Genomic DNA, 27,772 nt, shown 5'->3' on the forward strand with positions numbered 1-27,772 from the left:
CTTCCCTTACTCCTTCCACTCCATTATATACTATGTTTACTCAACAAATACCCAAAGCTGCTCTAATTTATAAACTGTTATTAGAGAATGTTGGCCTTAGGCCTAAAACTGTTACTGAAACTGTTTGGGAAACTGATTTATCTTTTTCGTTATCTGTTGATGTTTGGGATCGCTTATGGTCTAAACTGTTTAGGACTTCGATTTCAGCCCGTATTACTCAGTCACTTTTTTTTCTTTACCATAGAGCACTAATTACCCCCGTAAGCATAACAAAATTCTCCCCTTCCTCCTCACCCCTTTGTTGGTCCTGTTCCTCTCACCCAGGCACACTTAATCACCTCTTATTTGATTGCCCATCAGTTCTCACTTTTTGGAACGCAGTTTGGAAATATTGCATGCGTATTTTTCATTTCTCTGAACCATTTTCATCGTTGCATATTTTTTTAGGTTCCCTATCTGATGATTTGGACTTACATTCTTATAACGCTAAATTGTTTGATCTTCTCATTGCAACTGCTTTCAAAGTAATTTTGTCTTGTTGGAAGGACAACTCTAAATTGTCTGTGCATACATGGTGGAATTTTGTATGTGATGAGCACAGAATTGCTATTGCTTCTTCTTCTTCTGTCACCTTAAAAATTAAATCTGACCTTACCTGGCTACCTTTCTCTACTTTCTTATCCTCTTATCCCCCTCCCTAACCTTTCCCTCCTTTTTCTCTCTCTTCTTCTTTTTCTCTCTTCTTTTCTTCTCTTTCTTTCTCTCTACTATTTTCTTCCCTTTCATATTTTCTCTGAACCTTTTTTCATCTCCACTTATCTTTTATGATTATCGCATATTGGTTCTGTTCTATGTCATGCTGTTATATTATACTGTACTATTTTTCTTAAACAAAATAAAAACCTTATTAAACTGAAAAAAAAAATACATTATCTATTATCTAAATGTATGTATTTATCAAAGAGATCTTAAAATAAAAAAATCCCTCACACAAACCAAGGAGTGCTAAATTAGCACTTTGGCTTATTGCCCTTCACAGAATCGGTACTATGACTCACAAATGGAAGGTGTTACAGCAAACAAATGATGGACGGAATGCTGACAATGCAAACATTCTCCCCAGTCAAAAGATCTGGGTTAAATCCATCGTTGATTTGCCCACACTGCCACCCCAGTTTGGACTCAGCCATATGCAAAGTCTTGACCCTGCACCTCATGGGAACAGTCCAGACCGAACTGCCAGGCCGGGTTCTCGCTGGACCAGAAACAAGCATCCTGGGACCGGTTTCAGGGTATGTCACCCTTCTTCAGTCAGGCTAGCTTGAATCCAGTGTCACAGTGAGCAAAGGAACCATGTCTGGGCATACCCATCCCATTTAGGGCTAAAAGTGTTGCAGCAAACAAATGATGGACGGAATGCTGACAATGCAAACATTCTCCCTCAGTCAAAAGATCTGGCTTAAATCCATCGTTGATTTGCCCACTCTGCCACCCCAGTTTGGACTCAGCCATATGCAAAGTCTTGACCCTGCACCTCATGGGAACAGTCCAGACCGAACTGCCAGGCCGGGTTCTCCCTGGACCAGAAACAAGCATCCTGGGACCGGTTTCAGGGCATGTCACCCTTCTGCAGTCAGGCTAGCTTAAATCCAGTGTCACAGTGAGCAAGGTACCCATGTCTGGGCATACCCATCCCACTTAGGGCTAAAAGTGTTGCAGCAAACAAATGATGGATGGAATGCTGACAATGCAAACATTCTCCCCCCAGTCAAAAGATCTGGGTTAAATCCATTATTTTTTTGCCCACAATGCCACCCCAGTTTGGACTCAGCCATATGCAAAGTCTTGACCCTGCACCTCATGGGAACAGTCCAGACCGTACTGCCAGGCCGGGTTCTCCCTGGACCAGGAACAAGCATCCTGGGACCGGTTTCAGGGAATGTCACCCTTCTTCAGTCAGGCTAGCTTGAATCCAGTGTCACAGTGAGCAAGGGACCCATGTCTGGGCATACCCATCCCACTTAGGGCTAAAAGTGTTGCAGCAAACAAATGATGGACGGAATGCTGACAATGCAAACATTCTCCCCCAGTCAAGAGATTTGGGTTAAATCCATCATTCTTTTGCCCACTACGCCACCCCAGTTTGGACCCAGCCATATGATAATCAGTCTTGACCCTGTGCCTCATGGAAGGGGCATTTGCGTCGCGCGTGGTGGAGACAATACAAATATAATGAATTTAACCACAATGCAGTAATTTGTCATCCAGTTGAAAAACATGCTCGCTAAAGAAATAGAGATAACAATGAGTGAAAGTTCGTATATTAGCACAATTTGCAATGGCAACAGATGCCATAACTGGTTCTGTGCGATTATGAAAATGTTGCCTTAGAAATTACACGTCCGTAAAAACCATGATTCTATTCAAACGAGCCCGGACGGGCTCGGTTAACCTGTCGTCCTCATTTCCAATAGTCAGTTTAATTTGTGTTGGCGGTATCGTTTTTTAGGTCTCGGCCTGCGATGGCTGCGCATGCGCAGTCTCGCGGGTAAGATTTTATGATTTTAGGTGACTTCACCTAGCAGGATTTAAGCCCCGCCCCTCTTTTCCATTGGCTGGCGTCACCGTTTAGGGTAAACAGTGGCCAGTCATTGGAAAAGAGCGTCCTGTGATGTACACTTTTCTCTTTGTAGTCCGTCCCACTCGGACGGACTTCCCCGACTTACTGCTGGCGTAAAAGGTTTCTTATCTTCTTTATGGGTCCAAACAGATGGCCCCATAAAGAAGATAATAAACCTTTTACATCAGCAGGAAGTCCGGCCGAGCCCATCCGAGTGGGACTGCAGAAAAAGAGAAACATCTGCGGGTGGCGCGACCTGTGGGTGGATATGAGTCCCGTCGTCATTAGTGCAGTTTCCCCTCTCATCACTGAGTGCTGCTTGCCCCGGGGGGCGCGCATGAGCCGTAGGGCATACCGGCATTTCAAACCTACAAGTTGCGGGTGATGCGGGTCCCGATGTGAAGGGCCGAAGTTGTGGGCCATGGGTTTTGGCAGCCGGAGGTCTCTTTGTCTCGGTCGCGGGGGTAAGTGAGCGTGATCTCTGGGCCCACGGACTGGGGGTTAGTTGCCCCTTAAGTTGTTCACAGGGTGCAGGGAGGATCCACAAGAGTGTGTGGGCCCTCCTCGTCACGGCAGGAACCATACGTGCCCTGGGAGATCCCTGATCTGTATCGCGGTGAGTGCGCCCCGTCCCCTTCTCTGGGGCATCACCCAGGGTAGAGCAGCTTTCCTCAGCCATGCTCCCTTCGCATCATGTGGGGTGCGGTTGGAGCACGACTTGGCTGAGCTTGCCGGGCTTAAGGCGGGGCATCGGTTGAGTGGGGGGACAAGCGAGCGCTGCGAGACTCGCTCCACCGCTGTTCCTGGGGAGTCATGATTGCAGCAGATGGGCACGGGGGTCTACCGTGCGCTACTTTCGTCCTGAGACGGAGCCTCTGCCCACGTGGACAAGTGTTGTATGGGGGAAGGCAATGAGGCCGTGCTGCTCACTCTCCGCTTGGTGGGATCGCACAACAGGTCATGGCCTCAGCCTATTGGGTGTGTCCATCAGCACCTACAGCTTGTGGTGGGAGGCTACCACCTGGAATGCATAGCAACACAGCGGTTCCCCCCATGCGCACGCATGCTACCCATGCCGACCCTGCCCCTCCTCCGACTCCCAGAAATAGGACTTGGCGCTCTGGCATATGGCGCCAACCTCAATGTGCCGCCACAAACGTAAAAGAAAGCAGGCTGTCCCATGCATGCATACGCAGGCAACTTAGGGAGGCACTGGCAAGGAGGTGAGCCTTTCTGCTTAGGAAGTATCTGGGTCACTGCTACAAGCGGAAAAGTGAGCGTCTGCCCCCATCTGCAAGCATGCCGCCCCTACCCCACCCAGACAACCAGATGTAGGGCTTGGTGCTCAAGAATATTGCTGATATTGCTGCGGGGGGGAAGGGCTATTTTGCATTGCACTCTAACCCTGCTTCTTCCTAACCTTGAAGCGCATTTTGGTGGAGGTATACTAAAGGTGCTGCAACCTTATTGAGAAGTGCAATGCTGATAGTGTCTTTACGTATCTGAAAAGTGCTGGCACTATTCGTCGTGCCAGGTCACTGTGCATTACCGTGTCACAGAGGTTTCCATGTCTGGTGTTTGGGGTCAAGTCACTCGCTTGTGGGACTTTATTTTCATTCTGGTTCTAGCAGGTTTCTTTCCTCTTCCTCCATTTGCAGGTACAGAATCACGACTACCAGAATTCAACACGAAACACACAAATAGGTGTGCTGCTTCTTTGTGGCATGGTACCTCTCGAGTTTCTGGTGGGGATGCGCTCGCGGTCTGGTGGGGTTACCCTTGCGCTGGGTGGGGTCCGGTGTGGGATGGGCGGGGCTCCTTGTAGGATTGAGGTGGCTTGAGCTCCGATCTAGGATGTGATTAGTGAGGGACGGGTGGGGTTTCCCGGGCTCACCTGCCCGAGGCAGGCGAGTTAGCACACAGGTACGGAGCAGGGAGGCTGCTGCAATATTTAATCAAATATTACACCGCAGCAGGTGCGCCTGGAGGAGGGGGACCGAAGACACCTGTACGGAGAGAAGGAGCTACACCCACCCCTCACACATCTGTACACAGGAGACTCAGCATCCATCTGTACACATGATTCTATACTGATCGGTACACAGAGGACCCAGCTCCAGTTTGTACACAGAAGTCCCTCCACTCATCTGGACACAGAGGATTCTCTGCTCATCTGAACACAGGGGATTCCGTACGCATCTGTACACGGGGGATTCTGTGCTCATCTGTACCCTGAGGACTCTTCACTCACCCGTACACAGAGGACCCAGCGGGCCCTGCACTCGTCAGTACACAGAGGACCTAACACTCAGCTGGACTCAGAGGTAACACGTGTCCTATCACTCGCCTGTAGATACAGGACCCACCACTCGCCAATAGACACAGGACCTACCACTCGCCTGTAGACACAGGACTCACCTTTAAGTACAGAACCCACCACTCGCCTGTAGGCACAGGACCCACCACTCGCCTGTAGGCACAGGACCCACCACTCGCCTGCAGACACGGTACCTATCACTCGCCTGTAGACACGGGATCCACAACTCGCCTGTAGGCACAGGACCCACAACTCACCTGTAGGCACAGGACCCACCACTCGCCTGTAGGCACAGGACCCACCACTCGCCTGTAGACACAGTGCCTTCCTGTGCTCCATGGACCCCGCTTTCCGGCCCTTTCAAGCTGTCCTCGCCAGCAGTGGGAGACCTGATTGAAGCTGTGATCCAGGAACAAGCGCCCACCTGTATCCGAGGGGCCAGCGCGCTGTACCATGGGGGGGCAGAGGTATGGAGAACTTGGATTTTTAAGAGAGTGGGAGGGGAGCTGGAAGCGCTAGAAGGGAGGGGGGGTCGTGGATTGCTACAGGGGTCTCATGAACCCATATGTGGAATATCTGTCTCCTGGGAGTCATGTAATATGACGGGGAAGGGGTGAGAATATTCTGTGCTTGTGGGCTTGGTGACAGAGCCATATATGACATATCTGGTGCACACAGCACAGTGCTGTGCCGCATATTGCACCTATGTATATTGTATTAACCAGGGAAAGATTTTTTTTGTTTTAACCGACTCTTCCTTGCCCTGTCCCCGTTCTCACCATTTCTGGCCTGGTACCCTCCTTCCTCGTGAGGCTTGTAGCCTCCACACCGCCCTATCTCCCCCACACCCCCAGTGGGTAACTTCTCACCCCTGCCATCCGAGGGACCTGTGCTTTTTCACCAGCTCCAGCCAGTGGCACTTCTCGTACCCCTGGTCAGGTGTCACCTGTGGTATGCCAACTGCTCTTTCACAGGCTGGTCTTTACCCTCCCCTGGCACCTATAGTGTTTCTTAACCCATAGATACCCTGGTCTTTCCACATCCCTAGCTCTTCTCCTCCCCTGGGGCATGTGCTTGTGAGCCTCCTCTGGGAGCTGTGTTTGTGTTCCCTGAGGCCTGTGGTCATTAAGGTAAAGCCATTTGCTTTGCTATACAATACCATTAGCAAAGCAAATGGCTTTAACTTAATTAAAGGCAAGACCTATTGGATTTTCAATGCTTGTCTTATGTCTCTTTCAGACGCCTTTTTTCTACTTACAAAAAGGAAGTAAAAAAATAAAGTAACAGTTTTTTGTTAAGTTGGAACAACTGGCGGTTTCTTGCAGCTTGCACTATGAACCTGTGATACTCGACCAGATGGAGTTACTGGAAGGTGGAGGCGATATCATCTCCAGATTTCGCCATCTGTTATCCCTGTCAACATATGGCCTGGGTGCACAATCAACAACGGCTCTTTGTAAAACTTGGTATATTTAGCATTTCCAGATGGCGTTGGTAAATTTGGTGCAATTCAGTTCCTATTGAAAGCAACAACAGGAAATGGTACGTAAAAGAGTTTGACCTCTTCAAAATGGTGTCCCAAGTGGTCGCAATTCCGAACCTACTCTCTTGATATCCAAAGTTCATGGCAACGGCACGGTCTTTGCAGTCTTTAAAGCAGCAATGCTTACGAACGAAACAGCATACGTGCCAAACGTGCGTGAACTCCACTCACCTCATCACATATGAAGGAGCTGATGCTACTCTTTAATAGGATGTGCATCAGACTGCTTTATAAAAACGAAAGCTAAACCAATAAAAATACCTCATTCCAATGCATAAGCATTACACCATTCAACTTCTTTAGACCGCACTCCCGCATGTAGGACTAACCCCCATTTAAACCACTCCCTGTAAATCACCACATAAGAGCTCTAGTGTACTTGCATCAAACTCGCGGTTCAACTATCGGGCTAAAGAACAAGCAGAAAATAAACCATGTAGTCCCTAAAGGAAGAACTAACCAGCTACAGTGTAAGTAAGCTGTAGTTGGTCAGTGCTGTTTGGCAAAACCGGAAATGATGTATCTGGACAAGTAACCAATAAGAAGCCAGGAAAGAAGAGTAGTAGAGGAGTGAACCAATCCCAAGCAGCAGGCAGGATTACACTCAGTACAGTGTTGACACCAGGTCTTGCGAAAGCGCATGCGCTATCTAGGCTATACCTAATATCTAAGGAATAAATGGGGAAAGTGTTATGCTCATATAAGTATATTTTCTGTAGGATTTAGCTCAAGTAGAGTTCAAACAAGAAGGGTTTCCATTTTTCTTCTAAAAGGAAGAAAGAGAGACATTTGCTCAGTCAGATGTTCTTTACCTTCTGCTTAATCTTCTTTTTTTTTAAAGTAAAATTATTTGTGCCCCTCAAAAATGTATAGCAGCTGGATCTCTTGACCTTACAGTTTCTGTAGGAAACACTAAACACTGAGTGGAATCTAGCATCAGAATTTTCTTCTCAGTGGGATCGACCGTAGAGGAGATTCAGCCTGAGCACTTTATATTGTATTTAGTTTCCTCTAGAATTTGGGGATATTCGGTCACCAATAAACCTGAAGTCTACCAAGACCGTAACTTAATCCTACCCTTCTCCTACCATTTACTCTAACCCAGAACCTGAACCAAAGCCTAACAGTAAGTAATCCCCTTGCCCTAAGCCCAACCATTAGCTTAAGCTTCCCCTCTTACCCTAGAATATACTCTTACTTAAACCTAACCCGGTCTAATGCTAAGCATCAATTTCACCCTAAGCCTAAGTCTTACCATAAGCTTAAGCCTAACTCTTACCCTGGCATTAATGCTAACTGAAACCTCACCCTGAACCTAAGCTTAACCCTAAGCCTCACCATAAGCATAACTATGAGCCTAAGCCTAGCTTTTACCCTACAACTTACCCTAACCTGATCCTAAGTCTAATACTAAGCATTTCTCTCACCGTCGGCCCAACCCTAAGCATAGCCCTAGCCCTTACTCTAAGCATAATCCTAAACCGTATCCTAAGAATAATTCTTCTTAAGCACTAACACTAAAGAAATCCTCATAAACCCCTATCTCTAACATAGTAAATTAAGTTTTTTTTATGTAGTGTTATGTAGATGTTTTGGAATCGATGAAGTAGGAGTGCACTACTGAGGAACCACACAAATGTCCTACAATTTTTTTACTAAGGCAACCACCAACTATATACAAATTAAAGAGTCAACTGATAATCCTTGGCCCATCTAATCTTGTGGTAACCTGAGGAGTCTGCACTTACAGTCAGGAGATTGAGCCTGGGGGGTGGGAAATTAGATGCAAATGTACATTTTGTAAGAGGGGAAATACTGGTCGGATAACAACCGGGAAGCTGTAAATATGGAGAAAAACCTATTGTGTATATAGAGGATCCCTCTGGACTGTTATGGCATCAACAGATATAGCCACCGTCAACAACACAGTCATATCATTGTGGAAAAAGGGCATGATAAGGTACATGGAGAAAATACCTACACCAACAACGACATCGCTATTACCTGACGGCAACACCTCAGTAGTAAGAACAGAATTGGGCATAAAAGAATGAACGCAAAATCAAAGAGTGCTATGATATAATTATTTGATGAGTTGGGTATATGGGATATCACCATTATGTACCTTCTTGCCCCGAACTAAAAACGTGGTTTCTTTGCTGAACTGGCAAACATTACAACTACCACATGGAAAGTGACCAATAACTGGGGAAAGCCCCCAGCTTTTAGTGATTGACTTGTTCTGTATGTTAAACCTCGGGCTGGTGTGAACTAATCACCTCTCAAGTTCTGGGATCACAGTCACTTGTCAACAGAGCTCCTATTTAAAAAAAATGGGGAAAACATTTTCTAAAAGCATTTCCCACGTCAGAATAGAAACAAAACCCGTAGACAGAACCATTTCCCTTTAATCATAGAAACTCTCCAGGCAGAAACATTGAGCTTCTTGTCAACACCAAACTTACCAGCCCTGAAGTCCCTTTCTTCTCAGCTGCCACCGAAATTGCCCCAGAAATAATGTACTGTAAAACAAAGGAAAGTCAATTAGATTTAGCCATCCATCCATCCACCTATATCCATCCATCCACCCATCCTTTATTTTAGATATTTACAGAGCAGAGACGTTGCACCAGACAAACTGGAGAACTTTGCAGAAAACAAAAAGAGAGAAAAAAACTATAATTATCTAGTAGGAAAGGTTGTAAGTCGTAAAACTGAGTTCCTATATCGGCACACAAAAATATTATCAAACATGTTTTCAATCTCACGTGAACATCTGTGTTTTGTAAAATTACCACAGATCTATTGGGAGCGACATTTATTCCTTTGTCTCTTCGGGTTGGAGCATGCATGTGCAATAATGTCTAAAGAATTTGGTTGATGAGCCCATGTGGCAGCTATTAGAATGAGGGTGGGAGACAACTGCCTAAGCTTCCAAACCAGAAATGGAAGAAGAGGGAGAGGCGGAAAAGCGTAGGCAAATCTTACTGACCAATACATCCATAGAACATTGCTGCAGGATAGCGGGTGTGGGAACCTGGAGGCGAACATTGGGCATTTTGCATTCTATGTCCGTCGCAAAAAGGTCTATTTGTGGAAATCTCCATTTGTTGAAGTATGGGAGTAGGACTTTAAGGTTGGAGTTCCCACTCGTGGACTTGTCGAATCCTGCTGAGGAGGTCAGCAAAGTTGTTGTCCGGCCCCGGGAGGAGTTCTTCTAGTACATGGACATTGTGTGTGATGTAATGCCAAATGGTCTGAGAGAGGCATGACAACTGTAGCGAGTGTCCCCCCTTGTTTTTGTTTATAGTATGGCTGTCATATTGTCCGTCTGGACTAGAACAACGTTGTCCGTAAGGTGAGGTAGAAATGCTTTCAATGCTAGGCGAATATCTTGAAGCTCTAGGTAGTTGATGTGGCGATTCTAGTGTTTGGTGTTCCAGAAATCCTGAACTGTTAGATGTTGTAGATGAGCTCTCCATCCTGTGAAGAATGCATCTGCTGTTAGCACGACGGGTCGACAAACAGCCACCACTTCGACAAGTTTTGTGTGTTCCACCACTGCAGAGAGTCATGGGTGCAGCTGTCTACCATGACTAGATTGTGTAGTTGACCCTGTGACTGAATCCACTGTTGTGCTAAACATTCCTGGAGAGGGCGCATGTTTATTTTTGCATGAGGCACTATGTCAATGCATGATGCCATCATCCCTAGGAGACACATGAAAGTTTTGACTGTTAAACACTGATTAAGTTGAAATTGTAGAAGCAAATGTTGAATTCTGGCTGCATTTGGATAGCCTAGGCCTGTTTGAGTGTTGATTATAGCTCCTAGACTTGGTTGAAGTTGTGAGGTTTGAAGATGGGATTTCTGGGCGCTGACTGTTAATCTCAGCTGATGTAGGAGATTTATAGTTATTTTAGTATATTTTTGACAAAGAAGATGTGTGTTGGCTTTGATAAGCCAATCGTATGGATATGGGAAGAAATTAATTTGTTGTCTTCCTAGATGGGCTGTTACCACTGCTAAGCATTTGGGGCTAGATGTACGATCATTCCATTTTGTTAGTCGGAAATTGCGACGTTTTGCGACTCGCAAAATGGAATGTACAAGAGTGTCTGACACTGTTTGCAATTCTCAAATGGGTTGCCTCATTAATATTTATGAAGCAGGTCTCAATTTGCGACCAATTGGAAATGGTTGGCACTCCCAGGGATGGTGACCTGCTGTGGTCAGCGACCACCATGTCTGTGGCTGCCTTTTCAATAAAGCAGTTTTTTTTTAAAAATGCAGCCTGTTTTCCTTAAAGAAATATGGGATACATTTCAAAAAGAAAAAAGAAACGTTTCAGTTTTATTTTTTAAGAGCAGGCAGTGATCTGTGAGACCACTTCCTGCTCTTAAAAAATATTTGGGCCCACCTTCGCAAAGGGGAAGGGGTCCCTTGGAGACCCCTTTCCATTTGCAAATGGTTTACCATCAACTTTACATTGGCAGGTAAAATGTGAATGTTTTGGTACGCCCCTTACTAATAGCGAGTCACAAACCATATTTTGTGAGTCGGTAATAGGTTACTGACTTGCAAAATAGGCCACAGACCTATTTAGGGGTTGCAAAAGAGCAGATTTCGATTTACGACCACTAAAAATGGTTGTACATTAGGCTCTTGGTGAACACTCTGGGTGCAGTAGTGAACCCGAAACGAAGGACTTTAAACTGATAATGCTTCCCTGCTATACCAATTCTGATATATTTGTGATGTGCTGGGTGATTAGGTGTGTGAAATTATGCTGTTGCTGTTAGAGAAGAAGTAAAGAATGAATTAGATACTTTAGTGGAAGGTGGCATAATAGAAAAAATTGAATCGTCTGAATGGGTTTCGCCCATAGTGGTTGCCAGACGAGCCAATGGCAAGGTCAGACTCTGTATTGACCTTCGCCATCTCAACAATAATATTGTTGTAGATCAATTTCCCCTTCCCCGCATTTCTGAAATGTTATCGGTTGTTGGTGGTTCAAAATGTTTTTCAACCATTGACTTATCTGCTGCTTATCACCAGATAGAGCTTAATGAGAGAAGTAAAGACCTAACTGCATTTATCACACCATTTGGGTGTTTCAGATTTAACAGGATGCCTTTTGGTTTGGCGTCTGCAGCAGCAATTTTTCAGAGGGTTATGCAGGACATTCTAAAGGATTGGAAAAATGCCATCTGTTTTCAAGATGATATTTTGGTATTTAATGATGACAAGGATAAACACATTGCTGCTCTGGAAGAGGTGTTAGGTGCACTCAATGTACATGGCCTTACCATTAAGTATGAGAAATGCAAATTTGGTGTTCATTCTATAAATTATTTAGGCCATGAACTTTGTGAAGAAGGTATCAAACCAAAATCTTCTCTTTTAGAAGCCATTGAGTCTGCGCCTCACCCTCAGTCTAAGGATGATGTAAGATCCTTTTTAGGGCTAGTTGAATTTTATGCCAGGTATGTACCTGATTTTTCATGTAGAACATTTAATATCAGACAGTTGATTAAGAATAGAGTTGCTTTTGAATGGACAGATGAATGTGAGAAGGAATTTTGTGATGTTAAGAGTGCTATCTGTTCTGCGAATGCACTTTCTTGTTTTGATCCTTCTTTACAAAATGTTATTACCACTGATGCTAGCTCAAAGGGGCTGGGGGCTGTGTTTACTCAAAGAACTAAGGAAGGAAAAGAAGTCATTATTGCACATGCTTCCAGAGCTCTTACTCCTGCTGAGGAAAAGTATTCCACAATAGAAAGGGAAACTTTAGCGTGCATTTGGGCTTTGGAACATTTCAGAGTGTTTGTTTGGGGTAAAGAGTGTATACTGAGGAGTGATCATAAACCATTAGTACGTCTTCTCACTACTGAAGGGATGTTGAGAGCTTCAGCCCGCATTGCACGCATGTCCATGCGATTACAGGACTTTATTTATGATATACAATATGTACCTGGTAGAGAAAATGTGTCTGCTGATTTTTTGTCAAGGATGCCTTTACCCATTCAAGAAGATTTGCACAATGAGTGGGATGATTTTCAGATTGCCATGATTCATGATGAGGGTCCCATTTCTATTGATCAGACTCTATGGAAAGAGAAATTTGAGGATGATGAGATCTTAAAGAATGTGGCAAGTTACATCATTGATGTTTGGCCTGATAAGAGGTATCTTAGTTCAGAGTTGAAGAGTTTCTGGGAAGTGAGATCAGAACTTTCATATTGTGACAATGTCATTAGAAGAGGTGAGCGTATTGTTCCACCGGCAGGTGTGAGAAAGGTTATAGTTTTACAGGGTCATGAAGGTCATAGTGGTATGGTCAGAACTAAACAACAAGTTAAGCATTTATTTTGGTGGCCAGGCATGGATGTGTTTATTGAACGATTAGTTAGGAATTGTGTTGTTTGCGCGAATTCTGATAAGTCGTTGGTCACTCTTAAACCCAATATGGGTGTGCATACTATTCCTGACAATCCATGGGAGACCATTGCTTTGGACATTATGGGTCCCATTGGCTGTGATTCCAAGTACATCATTGCAGCTATTGACATTTTCTCAAAATGGCCCATTATCAAAATTGTTCATAAAATAGAAACTGATTCGGTTTTGTGTTTTTTAGATAAGGTTTTCATTGAAGAAGGGCTACCAGTAAGGATCATAACTGATAATGGAGTCCAATTCAATTCTAAGAAAGCAAATGATTACTTTTCAAGGCTTGGCATAGTCCATTCCACTACTTCTCTATATAACCCAAGTGGGAATGGAGTGATAGAGAGGTTCAGTAGAGTTCTGAAGGGTGCTATACAGTCTGTTAGTAGTGAAGACAAAAAATGGGAAGTTGAAATTTTTAAGAAAGTCTGGATGTACAGAACAACCATGAATTCCATGACTGGATATTCTCCTTTTGAAATCATGAGAGGAAGAATTCCCAGAACCAATGTGAATCCGTCATGGTTAGTGAAGTCAACTTCTTCTAATGTGGATTTGGGAAAGGTTAAAGAGAATCTTACTCGTACCCATTGTACCAATAAGAAGTACTTTGATGAGAAATTTGGCTCCAAAATGGATCCAAAAGTAGAAATTGGTATGATGGTTAAAGTCAAAAAACCTTGGAAGGTCAAGAAAGGTGAAAGTTCGTTCATGGGTCCTTTTGAAGTTATTGAGATCTAAAAAAACTCAGTGAGATTGTCAGACAATAACGTTTGGAATCTCAGTAGGATTGCTATTCTCAAGGCTGATAAAGATGTTTACTGTAAGGAATCTACTTTGAAACATTCTGATTTTTCGTATTTGGATGAAGATTTGAGTGGAAATGTAGTGACATGGCTGTGACACCTTGTTGTTCCAGTAGTAGTAATATCAATCAGAATATGGGTGTCCAATCTCTTCCTCAATCTCAATCTATCCACAGCAATAATGTTTCTTTACAGAAAAGAACTACAAGAAAACCAAAATGGTTGTCAGATTTTGTTGCTTACATGACAGGAACATTTTAAGGTTAGTTTTGTTTTTTTTCGTTTGTTTCATTGTATAAGGGAGGAAGGTGTGTTGTGTACGCATGCACGTGTTAATTCTCGCGCATGTATTCTTTTCAAGTGTATCTCGTGCATTTATTATTCTTTGAATGTATGTGTCTCGCTACACGGCACTGTGTGTTATCGTGCCGTTCCATGGCGTACAGTTACTGTTAGGTCAGTTACCGCTGACTGTCCGGAACCTTCAGATGTGTTGCTGGGAGTGCTTCTTTATCTTCAAATAAACTTACATTATCCATCAACAATTTCTGTGATAATTGATCCTACATACTCCAGGCTTTGAATTCTTTGTGGGGCTGTCCGGGTGATCTCTGTTAACCTGTAGCTTGCAGGGAGTTCAACTCTTGAGTCCTTTGGCAGCAAGGTAATCCACAGGACTGCAGTTTTACTTGGTGCAGTCTTCAGAGGTCAGGCCTTAGAGTTCCTTGCACAGCAAAATTGTTTCAGCAGGGCACTTCTTGCTTCATTAAGTTTCAAGCAGCAGATCTGGAGGGCTCTGCCCCTCTCAGATACTTATTCAAAATTCTCTGGGTCAAACACCAGGTCACTGCTGACCAATGAGAACAGGGCAACTCCTCATAGTTATAACCACATCCTGTAGAGTGTGGCATTAGTTTGTCCCAGAGTGCATCATTCTTCCAAATCCATAATCCATAATGGCTGATTTTCCAGCAAAGGTAAGAGCGGGCTAAACACACCCACTGGGATGGCTTATCTCCATGGACTCTCCCCCTACCATCTGCACATACCTTCCTTAAGCCTAGCCCTGACTCTGGGTCAAGACTGTCAGAGTGGACGGCCCTCTGCCTTTGAAGAGAATAGTTTACGATGCCACCACCTGGCCTGGTATTCCTATAAACCAGCACACTGCCCTCCCAGCAACCTGGCTAATCCACTTAACACTGACCAATCAGGGCAGACCACTGAAAGGCTGAATTTGGACTTACAAACAAGAAAGTCTCGTAACTTATTGTATGTACACTTTAGGAGAAATTCAACAATATAATATTATTTACTACTACCATTCTGGGAAGTCTTTGAATGGTTCGGCTAGTCCTCTCCTATCAATATTTATTAATCAGTAACTTTCTACCATGTTAACCTATGGGTGATGGGGTTTGCAATAGGGAAAATGACTGGGGCCACTTTTGTAGCACCAGGGCTTATTAAACCATATTTTATAAGTATTTCCCTAATTTCTACAGGACCCCCACCCCCAGTGCAACTAGGGGAGACTTCAGGGGTTCTGAATCTGCAGAAATCACGCAGATTATCCTTACCCAATTCTTCTAGCATCAAAGTCCAATTTGAGCAGCTCTTTAACACAATGTGGGGAGTGAAATGTAAAATGTAACTTTACCCAGGCATATAAAAACTCTTTTTATAGGGGCGTACCTTATAGATAACTGACCCCCACCCCTGGGATACCTTGGGGTGACCCTGGGGGTCTCTAATATGCAAATACATGGTAGGTTTTTCCTTTTTAAGGGCCCCTACCCCCAAAGTCGAGTTTGGGCACAATTTAATGTTTAAAAGCTGTCCTGGCCACCAGTGAAGATTTTAAACTGACCTCAGGCTTCAGCACTGCACACACGCTAGTGCAGAAAATCTGCTGGCCTCTAAACTGCCATGCCCCCGGATACTGGAGACTTCTAGCTAGTTTCAATCCCCTGCCATCTTACATACGAGGGGCTTATGGGGTAGGTCATGCCAATTACAGAGGTACCCCACCATACCATAGTGTAACCTAGTGTATGTTGGGTGTCTTAACTGCATTCTATTGTGTTCCTTTTAGCTTGGCACTGGCCCTGGGCCTTGGTTAAACAGAGCCCAGGGTCAGTCAGAGTCAGTTAACACCAGTTCCAGTCAGCAAAAAGTTGGGGGGTGCCCAGGGCACAGGGTGACTTTGCAACAGAAGGACACGCCCTGATGTGTGTGGCATGTCCTAATAGTGAATTACAGCCATTTTCGTTTTTCCCTATTGCAAAGCTACCTGTTCTCTACAGGCCAGAGTGGGCAGTTAGATTATTACATTTTTATGATCCTAACTGACTCAGGGAACATGGTGGAAATTCGAGTTTAGTATGCCTGAACTCAGAATGATAAAATAAATCTTTTAGTGCAGTTGGTTTTAACATTCTGTGTTTGAAAATACCACTTTTAGAAAGGTATTTTCTTGTCTAACTATCCAAACCTGCCTCTGCTAGGTTGTGTATTCCTTGTCTGGAGTTTGAGTGACAGGGCTGGGGGATTCCAAGAGACAGGATGAGTCAGCCCAGTGGTGAATAGAGAGATCGGCATCTAGATGGAAGGGAGGAGTTGCACCTGAGACCTGAATAGGGCTGTGCCTGCCCCCCAAGGTGCTGGCTCCACCCCCTGTGGTGTGTCTGATGTCTCTGACCTGCACTGTGAAAGAAGAGAGGGAATCTTGTCAGCAAAGTGCTCCAAGGCTGTGCTTTCCCTCCAAAATGCCCCTGTGGGGCGTCTGATGTTTCTGTCCTGCACTGTGAAAGGAAAGAAGGAGTCTTGTCAACATAGTGCTCCTGAACTGGCTTGGACTGGGCAAAGGCCCCTCTGCCCTCAGAGGACAAAGGATTTTGGGGTATAAATATGGGGACCCTGATCCCAAGAAACTAGATCACTTTTGGGCTACAAGAAGAAACCTCTGCTGAGGAGAGGAACCTGAAGAAACTGAGGAGAGACTATTCCTAAGCAAAAGTGCTGCTTACGGGATGGCCTGCAGTTGTTGCCTGACTGCCAAAGAGAGGAGAAAGAACTTTGTGTGCTTTACTTTCAACTTGTGAAGGATCTCCAAGGGCTTGGAAAAGAGCTTGCCTCCTGCTGAAGTCTAAAGGGACAACAGACTTCACCCTCCAGCTCCCCAGGGTTCTTTGGAAGTGCCTGCTGCTGTTTTGGGCCTTCTGAGGGACTGTATGTCGCAAGGAGCTGGAAGCGCGACTCAACGAGGAAGAAGCGTGTCGCCGTTGCTGCTGCTGCCGTCACATTGTGAATGTCAGCGTTGTAGCTGTCGTATTGCACCGCATCGAGAGAAGCGTCTTGCAACGAAGAGGAAGGGTGTCGCCATCGCTGCTGCTGCCGTCGCAACTCCGAAGGAGGGTGTCGCCGCTGTAGCTGTCGGATTGCACCGCATCGAGCGAAGTGTCTCACAACGAGGAAAAAGCGTGTCGCCGTCGCTGCTGCTGCCGTCCCATCATGAATGTCGGTGCTGTAACTGTCGTATTGCACCATATCGAGGAAAGCGCCTTGCATCCCCGGAGAAGCGCGCCACCGTCAGAGCTGCTGCTGTCGCATCTTGGATGTCGCCGCTGTAGCTGTCGCATCGTGCGGAAGATTCTCGCAACGTCGGAGAAGAGTGTCCAAAGCTGTTGCCGTCGCATTGCAGAACAAGAGTGTCGCCACTGCAGCTGATGCATCGAACCGAGACTTCTCGCATCATCAGAGAAGCGTGCTGCATCTGGAAGATCTTCAGGTCGTTATTTCTTTGCATCAGAACTTTACAGCATTTCCAGCGCTGCAAAACAACTTGTTGTGGAAGTGCAACACATCGTAAGGTACATTGACGCAAAGTGTCACATCTCAAGAACTAAACTGAACTAAGCTAAAATTACCACTTTTAAGTATAGTATTGTGGATCTTTGTCGTTTCTGGTCTTGTGTTAAGTCTATATAAAGAATACTTATTTTTAATATACAACTGTGTGGTGTCCATCTGTAGTGTTGTCACTGGGTTACTGTATGTGGTCACAAATGCTTTACACACTGCCTCTGAGATAAGCCTGTCTGCTTGTGTCAAACTACCAAGGGAGTGAACAGGGGTTATTTTAGGAGTGTACCCCCTTACCCTGACTAGAGGCAAGGGTCCCTATTTGTCACAAGTACTTACCTGTGCCAAGTAGAAACCCCCAAATCTAACACCCCGCATCTAGCTTGCTGCATCAATGGGCATCATCACGTCTCTGCCGCGGCGCCCAGCGAGGCCAAGGCCCGGTGCCTGCCAAGTCTTCTCGGGCCCTTCTTTCGGGGCCAGCAAGTCTGCTGTAGCGAGCTGTACGAAGAACGGTACAGCTCCGCTGTGGCCTGCTCCTTTATCCACAGTTGCGAGGGATGCAAGGTGTGCTGGAAACACTCTGGACCTGCTCCCCCGCCCTGCTTGCTTGGCTCACACTCACCCTTGCGCTGAGTACTCTCCCCAAGCGACATGCAGAAATTCATTGTTGTCTTTGATGGTTAGAAGGGTTTGATCTGTAAAGTGGTAGATGGCTGTTGTGTGCTTGTAGTTATTGATTGGGGTCTGGGAGCTTTGAATCAAAACTAATGATGATTGCCAAGCAGTTATTACATCCCAGGTGGCTGCTGGGAATAGCAACCCAACAGAATTGCATAATAACACACATACAACCCCAGCTCAGATGTAGTCACTAACACTTCCAAGTGAGCTGTCTTTTCTTGCAATATATTAGGTTGTGAATGACAGAAGATTCATAGGACTTTCATGATTTTTATCTTTCCCTGCCCCCTGCTTCCTAACTTCATTCTTGTCTTCATTTCTTCATCCTCCGCCCCCCTTCCAACCTTTCTTCCTGGCTTCCTTCCTTGCGTTTTTCCGTGGTATGTACCATGCTTGGCTCACTGTCCCCAGGTTAAACATGGTACTTTCTGCCAGGGGATGACTTAATGTATCAGTTGGGCACATATTACACAAAATGACACGCTCTATATGATGATAGATTGCCTTATGAGGTGTAATATATGCATTTCAACACGTATCATTTCCAAATGCTTAACAGCGCTTTGTGTTTTAATTTGTATCCTTTACGCCTCTGGTTCAGCAAGCGTGGTTCCATAGCGAAGAACACACCTAATCAAGAGTGATAGAGGACAAGACAGTGCAGACGTGCTTGATCACAAGTCATGTGCATGTCCAGAATGCAGGAGTACAGCAGTTTTGGGGACTCGAAGTTGGGTCACTCTCAAGCATGTCCCAATAAGATTATTTTTTTAAATAATGCAATAATAAAAGGTTAAGAGGGACTGAAACTGCAGATATAACCAGTACGCACACATGGATTTACCCACCCACCTTTATTCAGATGTTTATTTGCCTCCCCCTTTCAACCTCTGTCCTGTAAATGGGGGTTGCTCAACTTTAATACATTCAATGCTGAGAGTGTGATAATTCAATTTTTCTTTAAATTAGGACAATTTAGGCCTCGTTGTCTATCTTTTTGTGACATTGCTGTCGAATATGTGAACTGAACTGCTGCCTAATCTGTGTCATAATAGACTCGTAGACTACAGTAGCTGAGAACATGATTTCCAATCGCTGCCTGAACAGAGTGTCCTTTCCCAAGGACAGAGCACCTGTTCCAGTCTGAATAACTAACTTTGTAACATGTCTGGTGCTCAGAATAGATGCTGTGAGCACTCGACCTCCATGTAGTAAAATAGGGAGAAAATGTTCGAATGTATTTAATTGCATCTGATTATCTTGCTTAACTTCTATCAGTTATGAGCATGTGAACCACGTACTAATGAAGTGTATCTGTAAAGCTTTTGCTTAAAGACCTATAAAAAGAGTGTACATTTTGCTTGCTGAGTGAAATACCTTACTCCATTCTTTGAAGGTGAATCTATGCTGGATTTTGAACTCTTCTGAGTTTTGCTGTATATTCAATTTAATTCTACATGAGCCCCCTCGCAGCCATCGCACGCAAGCATAACATCAACATCATCTCCTACGCCGAAGACACACTGCTAATACTCTCCCTCACCAAAGACCCAGCCACTGCCAAAACCAACCTACAGGAAAGCATGAAAGACATCGCGGAATGGATGAAGCTCAGCCGCCTTAAACTGAACTCAGACAAGACGGAGGTCCTCATCCTCGGACAATCCCCTACAACCTGGGACGACTCCTGGTGGCCCACGGCGCTGGGCACCGCACCGACCCCCTCGAACCACGCACGCAACCTCGGATTCATCCTGGACCCCTCCTCACGATGACCAAGCAAGTCAACGCCGTCTCATCATCATGCTTCAACATCCTACGCATGCTTCGTAAGATCTTCCGGTGGATCCCCGCCGAAACCAGAAAGACGATCACCCATGCCCTCGTCATTAGTCGACTGGATTACGGCAACACCCTATACGCAGGAACTACCACCAAACTCCAGAAACAACTACAACGCATCCAGAACACCACCGCATGCCTCATCATCGACATTCCACGCCACAGTCACATATCCGCCCACCTGAAACACCTGCATTGGCTCCCCATCAACAAGAGGATCACCTTCAGGCTCCTCACCCACGCACACAAAGCACTCCACAACATGGGCCCCGAATACCTCAACAGCTGCCTCTCGTTCTACAGGCCCCCCTTCAGCTCCGCTAGCCAGCCTCGCCGTCGCCACCGTCCCACGGATCCGCAGAACCACCGCCGGAGGAAGATCGTTCTCCTACTTGGCGGCCAAGACATGGAACTCCCTCCCCACACACCTCAGAACTACCCAGGACCAACTCGCCTTCAGGAAGAGCCTCAAGACCTGGCTCTTCGAGCAGCAGTAGCCCCCCCCTCCTCCAGCGCCTTGAGACCCTCACGGGTGAGTAGCACGCTCTACAAATGACCTGATTGATTGATTGATTGATTGAATGCGTATTGATCCAACATTGTGTAGCCTATGCATTTCTGTACCTGAATTGAATAAATGTTTAAAGAAAGATCCTTGTCTGTCACTCTCCACCAGAACAGATTTATCATTGCCTTCTGCACGTTCCTACCTAGCCTACTAGCAGGGCGGTCAAGGGGGAAGCATCAAAGTTTATCAGGGACTACACAGCTCCTGATCCAGTGCCCTAGAAGGAAAATGACGTTTTCGGCTTTGCAGGTTGACACATCACAGGTACATACAAAAAAGCACCACTTACACTGTCATTTACAGGCTTCCCACCCATCCCACCGATAATCAATCAATCTATTTGACTTAGCAGTCCATCATCTTAGCCACACAGCCCTCTACTTCTCTGCTCATCTTTCATCCCCTCAAGTTTTCATCGCCTCAAGCATTCAACAGAAATATCATCCTTGCAGTCTGCCTGGAACCCCTACTTACAAATGTTGCCCCCCAGAATGGAACACCGCCGTTAGCGTAAATACCAGGAAAGGGATTGTTCAGCAGGAGTGACCCCAACGCGATCAGCATCATGCCCAAAATAATCTGCACCACCTGCAATTAGAAGGAACCAAAACTGTGTTACAAATGACATTATTCTCTAGATACAAATATTGATATATGCAATATGTTAGTTGTGGCACTGCGCATGTGAAGCAGGTATATGTGCTGTACCTCAGGACCTGGGTGCAATGCAGTGGGTGTTCACTGCCCATGTGGAGCAGGTATGGGTGCTGTACCTCAGAACCTGGGTGCGATGCAGTGTGTGTTCACTGCGCATGAGGAGCAAGTATGGGTGCTGTACCTTGGAACCTGGGAGCGATGCAGTGTGTGTTCACTGCGCATGTGGAGCAAGTATGGGTGCTGTACCTCAGAACCTGGGTGCGATGCAGTGTGTGTTCACTGCGCATGTGGAGCAGGTATGGGTGCTGTACCTTGGAACCTGGGAGCGATGCAGTGTGTGTTCACTGCGCATGTGGAGCAAGTATGGGTGCTGTACCTCAGAACCTGGGTGCGATGCAGTGTGTGTTCACTGCGCATGTGGAGCAGGTATGGGTGCTGTACCTCGGAACCTGGGTGCAATGCAGTGGGTGTTCACTGCCCATGTGGAGCAGGTATGGGTGCTGTACCTCAGAACCTGGGTGCGATGCAGTGTGTGTTCACTGCGCATGTGGAGCAGGTATGGGTGCTGTACCTCAGAACCTGGGAGCGATGCAGTGTGTGTTCACTGTGCATGTGGAGAAGGTATGGGTGCTGTACCTCGGAACCTGGGCGCGATGCAGAGGGTGTTCACTGCGCATGTGGAGCAGGTATGGGTGCTGTACCTCGGAACCTGGGAGCGATGCAGTGTGTGTTCACTGCGCATGTGGAGCAGGTATGGGTGCTGTACCTCGGAACCTGGGCGCGATGCAGAGGGTGTTCACTGCGCATGTGGAGCAGGTATGGGTGCTGTACCTCGGAACCTGGGCGCGATGCAGAGGGTGTTCACTGCGCATGTGGAGCAGGTATGGGTGCTGTACCTTGGAACCTGGGTGCGATGCAGTGTGTGTTCACTGCGCATGTGGAGCAGGTATGGGTGCTGTACCTCGGAACCTGGGAGCGATGCAGTGTGTGTTCACTGCGCATGTGGAGCAGGTATGGGTGCTGTGCCTCGGCACCTGGGTGCGATGCAGTGGGTGTTCACCACGAGTCACTTGAAAGGACTTGAAAGCACCCAGCTGAGCAGTGATTTGGCGGCACATTTAAGTTCCATTGTATTTTATTTTCGAAGCACACAGAAGGCAACTCACTCGAGAGTACTGGCAAGGGACTACAAAAACCAAGAGGCCACGGTTTGGGCCACGCCCACTGGGGTGGGTTTTTGGAACTTAATTGTGCTGCGAAATCACTGCTCAGCTGGGTGCTTTCAAGTCCTATTCCCCTGATGAAGTGGAAAACGAAACGCGTCGGGATGGAACTTGATGTTAAGTGGACTGCTTCATGGTTTTGCTGCTGTTTCTTTGAAATAAACCAAGTGGGCAGATCTTTACCAGTGGTGTCGTTATCTTCTCTGGCAGGCAACTGTGATTTTTGGATTTGTAGCGGCCCGCCTGAACCGCTGAAGATAACGCGATGCTTTTTGCATTCCAGTAATTCCGCGGATGCGGGATCACGTTTGGCGCTGGTGCTGTTTTTCCAAAGGTACATAGACAGTGGCAGGACATGACAGCTTGAGCCACGATCCACTTGGATGTTATTTTGTATTTTATTTTTGAAGCACACAGAAGCCAACTCACTCGAGAGTACTGGCAAGGGACTACAAAAATCAAGAGGCCACGGTGTGGGCCACGCCCACTGGGGCGGGTTTTTGGAACTTAAATGTGCAGCCAAATCACTGCTCAGCTGGGTGCCTATTCCCCTGATGAAGTGGAAAATGAAACGCATCGGGATGGACCTTGATGTTAAGTGGACTGCTTCATGGTTTTGCTGCTGTTTCTTTGAAATAAACCAGGTGGGCAGATCTTTACCAGTGGTATCGTTATCTTCTCTAGCAGGCAACTGTGATTTTTGGATATATATATATATATATATATATATATATATATATATATATATATATATGTATATATATATATTTTGAAGAAAACCTTGTCGCACACTTCATAGCACAGAAAGGCTCGCACTACGGGATTTGGCAATGACATTTTTTTATTTGGGAACACCTTTCAATTAGGGTACTCTTCTTCACAGCTAAATATTATGGTTGAACTTTCACATCATTGTTTCTAGTTATACTAGTCCAACGGGCTTAATTTAAATAAGACTACAAGTCCCAGAACAAACTGAAATTATAAATGAGAGCCTAGGTCTGGAAGTATTCTAGCTGATTTCTTACTTCCTCCGTTATGTACCATCCATTTCCTTCCCCTGAAGATACAGAAGCAATAACTTACCCCAAGTGCCTTTGGTTCCCCTCTGAGGAACCGTGACTGAATCTCTGGACTTGGGCCTGGAAGCTGGATGACAGTGGTAACCGGAACAGTTGTTAGTAGGACCCCATTGGGCATCATCACAGACGACGCCATTTTGCATCAAGATCTGAAAGGAAAGATTTTGCAGTGAGGTCATAAGCTGTCTTCTACCAATCTCTGCAGACATCATAAGAACAGGGTGTGGGATTTCATACTTGGTGGAATAAACTTGGGGCTCAGTCCTGGTGCATTCTTGTAGAGTGGCGATTCCTGACTAGTAAACACTAGGAGATGATGGACGGAGCACTGAAACTTTTCAGACACTCACCCCCAGTCACAGATCTGGGTTGAATCCATCATCGTTCTTTAGCTCACTTCACCACCCCAGTTCAGACACAGCTATATGAAAATCAGTCTTGACCCTGTGCCTCATGGAAACAGTCCAGCCCGAACTGCCAAGCCATGTCTTCCCTGGACCGGAAACAAGCATCAAGCTAACAGCCCTCATCAGCCAGGCTAGCTTGACTCCAGTGGCAAAGTGGGCAAGGGACCCCCGTCTGGGCATGGTGAAGAAAAAACACAATGGATTTAGGCCCAGATCTCTGTACTGGGGTGAATGTATGACATTTTTCTGCAATCTGTCCGTCAATTGTTCTTTTTGAATTATTCACCCCAAGTGGGATGGGTATACCCAGACATGGGTCCCGTGCTCTCCATGCCACTGGAGTTAAGCTATCCTGGCTGATGAGGGCTGAATGCCCAAAACCGGTCCTAGGATGCTTGATTCTGGTCCAGGGAGGACCTGGCCTGGCAGTTCGGGCTGGACTGTTCCCATTGGGTGCAGGGTCAAGACTGATTTGCATATGGCTGGGTCCAAACTGGAAGCACATTGTGAGCAAAAAAACGATGGCTTTAGGCCCAGATTTCTATACTGGGGTGAATGTACGACATTTTTACGCATTCAGTACATCAATTGTTCTTTTTGCATATAGCTGACTGTACGTAATTTTGACCCTCCTCTTAAAAACAGTTTGCAAATGTACAATGGTGTTTAGAGCACAGACCTATTGACAGGGTTTGAGAGAGTACACCTCAGACATATTAAGCAGTGTTTATTCTCATTTAAATTACTTAGAGTAAGTTTCTATAAATTTACAAATGCATTACATTTCACTAAAGTACATTTTATGTGCACATGGAGGCAGTGATTTGCCCAGAATCAGACCAATTTTGTGTCAGGTGTTCAAGCCTGTAATCAACACAAGCATTGACAAAATCAATAGGATGCACGTATGAAAACATTAATTCTCCAGTGTCTTGTATTCATGTAGTACAGCAGCTAGGCTTTGCAGCATGAATAAAAGTTATTTTTAAAAAGCGGTTGGACACTGCATTGGCTTTGGTGCACTGGGAATGGTGTCATCGAGGGGGAGCAGCTGCTCGAAACTGCTTGGCGGAGTCTGTGAGACTGGAGTCCCAGTCCACTGGTCCAAGTGTTTTGTAGGGATGCCGTGAGCAGATCCTCAGGCCCCTCAGCTTCCTGTTTCATGGATGGAGGTATCTGGGTACTTTCAGTTGTAAGCCAGTCCTATTGGCTTTGGCAGTGTTTGTTTCAATTAATGCTGTGGATGTATCAGTAAACTGGAAGTTTCTCTTGTCATCACACAATTTATATTAAGTTTGGTCATATTCCCAGACTATTATTTAGAGAAATTCCTCATAAGAATGGAGAGAATCAACCTTTCTTGTAACATGAGGTACCAACTTGACTAAACATTACACCTTTTTAATGCAGTTTGCACTAGAGTGTTTACATGAGAACCAGACTACTTTACACAAAGTCAGATTATGGAAAAATGAGATTACGTGATCTTCCCAGAGTCACAGAATGTTGAGCCAAAGCAGAGACTAGAACCTGGTGCCTCAGTTCCAAAGCCGGCAGACCTGGCCATTAGATCACATCTCTCCACCCTAACAGCTTCTCTAGAGCCTGTCATAGATGCAAGCAGGCCACCAAACGGAGGTGCAGATCCAAAACTGAAGCATTCAACTTCCACAGGTTAAGGTGTTTTTATCATTTTAACTTAATGAGTCAAAGAACATCTTTAGGCACAAGACTCCAATGTGACAGGGACGTTTTATGTTTGTATGGGGCTTTAGCATCTTGCAGGTCCTATATAAACAAGGCAGGGGGGATACACCAAGGACCCTCAAAGGGAATAATAGACTTTAGTTAGTTAACTTATAGTCTGCATGCACTTACTTTGTGGACTTTACCCCCTTTTACGTCTTCACACTCGTTACCACTAAAATCACCCTTATCCCCTTTACCTCTACACACATCTAAACCCTAAAATAGCCTTTACCCCTTTACCTATACCCATCCCTAAACCTTACATTACTTTTACCCCCTTTACCTATACCCACCCCTTAATCCTAAATCTATTGTCACTGTATAATTTAAAACTGCTTTCTATTTCTTCCGAGAAATAGGCAGTTCATCCTTGAATACCTTTGGTGGTGAATCAAATTTGGTTTTTACAGTTAGAGGCCAGGAGAGTGCGTTGGTAAGTAGCAATGACAATAACACTACCAGATGAGGCAGAGTATGGGAGCAGGCTTATGTGATCTAAGACATAGACAATATAAATTACTCTAATGCCCTGGCAAGAACTGAGGCCAACAGTATTTTATTATCACTGCATGTAGCATAGTTCCACTGAAAATATTCCTTACTCTATCCAGTCAGTGTAAAATCAACATAGAATAAATGTACCTCCAAAGCGACAATTGTGAGGCTGGATCTTCCATACACTATTATTTATTTATTTATTTATTTATTTAATGCCTTTTTATAAAGCGCGGACTTTGCCCGATGGTGTCAGATCACTGTACAATAGAACCAATTTCGTTACATGAGAGAACTGTTACAAAACATCAAACACAGCAAGCACAGAATGTACACACAAAAATATAAATATATATGACAAATTAACAATGTCTAAAAAACTTCTTGGCGAAAAATAGCAGGCCATAGAATCAAAACAACGCAGGCAAAAGGAACACGATATCAAATACAACAAGCACAGAATGTACAAACAGAACCATCACGTTGTTGGAGGGCTGATAGCAAGGAATCGTCCCAGTAGCCTCACCCAATCAACTCCACTTCTTTAATACAGCGGAGACTGTGGCTGATCCGCACTCAAAATGGGCAGGTTCGGCTTCCAAGACTCCACACAGGATTGGCGTGTGTGGCGCAATGCACCTCCCTGAACTCCACCCCAAACTTCCAGTCAGAGGCAAGTGGGGACTAGTGTGGCATGGATCCCAGGGCTGGCGCACACCCCCAGGAGACTCTAAGGAACATGTGGGCCACCACTACTAGGACACAGCAGCAACATGGGATCCAGTATCCCAGAAAGTGATGTTTAAGGGTGACTGAGACTGGTATTCTTGACGCGGCTCCATTTTGTCAGATGTAATTATTTATCAACTTAAATAAAATGAAGACTTTGCTAACTTGAGTTTTTTATCAATATTATTAACACAGTCCTTCTCATTTCAAATATTTTTAATTAAAGAAGAAATGAATCACTATATATATACAGCAAATTGACAACGACAAATACGGTAAGGTATTTACATCAGGCCACTGGTCAAATCATTTGGAAATATATGTATATATATTAAAAAAGGTATATGTTGAGTCCCTTATAGCTTAGGAAAAAGAAGAGGGAGTATGAAAGAGACACGAAGAACAAGCATTTGCAATGCAATAAGTCTCGCATTGACGCGAGTTTGAGCTATTGACATTCCAAATAACAATGCCTTATATTTTTGTTTTATTTTTAGAAACATAAATGAAAGGCATTGTTATTTGTAATGCCAATAGCTTAAACTCGCATACCTGCGAGACCTATTGCATTGCAAATGCTTGTTGCAACTAGTGCTTGAGTTGAAATAACCCGTAGGTTTAAACCATACACAAATGTGCCAACAACATCAGAAACATTCAAATATTTGAAAAATTCGCATTGTGAAAGGCATAAGCAATCACGGTTCACTCGGTCAAGGGTCGTTCTTTTATG

General features: G+C 45.2%; 1 protein-coding gene across 2 annotated transcripts in view; it reads right to left on the bottom strand.

Moving 5' to 3' along the window:
- LOC144805272 (membrane-spanning 4-domains subfamily A member 4A-like) overlaps window positions 1–27,772 on the bottom strand; it is a 161,519-nt gene that overhangs the window by 64,448 nt on the left and 69,299 nt on the right. Inside the window, exons 2-4 of one of the 2 annotated variants that reach the window (XM_078671953.1) lie at window positions 23,664–23,808; window positions 21,172–21,285; window positions 8,946–9,002 (exon numbers count right to left, since the gene is read on the bottom strand). In XM_078671953.1, coding sequence (XP_078528079.1) covers window positions 8,946–9,002; window positions 21,172–21,285; window positions 23,664–23,795 — 303 coding nt within the window. In that variant the 5' untranslated portion in view covers window positions 23,796–23,808. The remainder of the gene's footprint in view (window positions 1–8,945; window positions 9,003–21,171; window positions 21,286–23,663; window positions 23,809–27,772) is intronic. The other variant, XM_078671954.1, reaches the window with a different exon arrangement.

Source organism: Lissotriton helveticus, chromosome 1_2 (genome assembly GCF_964261635.1).
Source record: "Lissotriton helveticus chromosome 1_2, aLisHel1.1, whole genome shotgun sequence".
NCBI classification, from domain to species: Eukaryota; Metazoa; Chordata; class Amphibia; order Caudata; family Salamandridae; genus Lissotriton; species Lissotriton helveticus.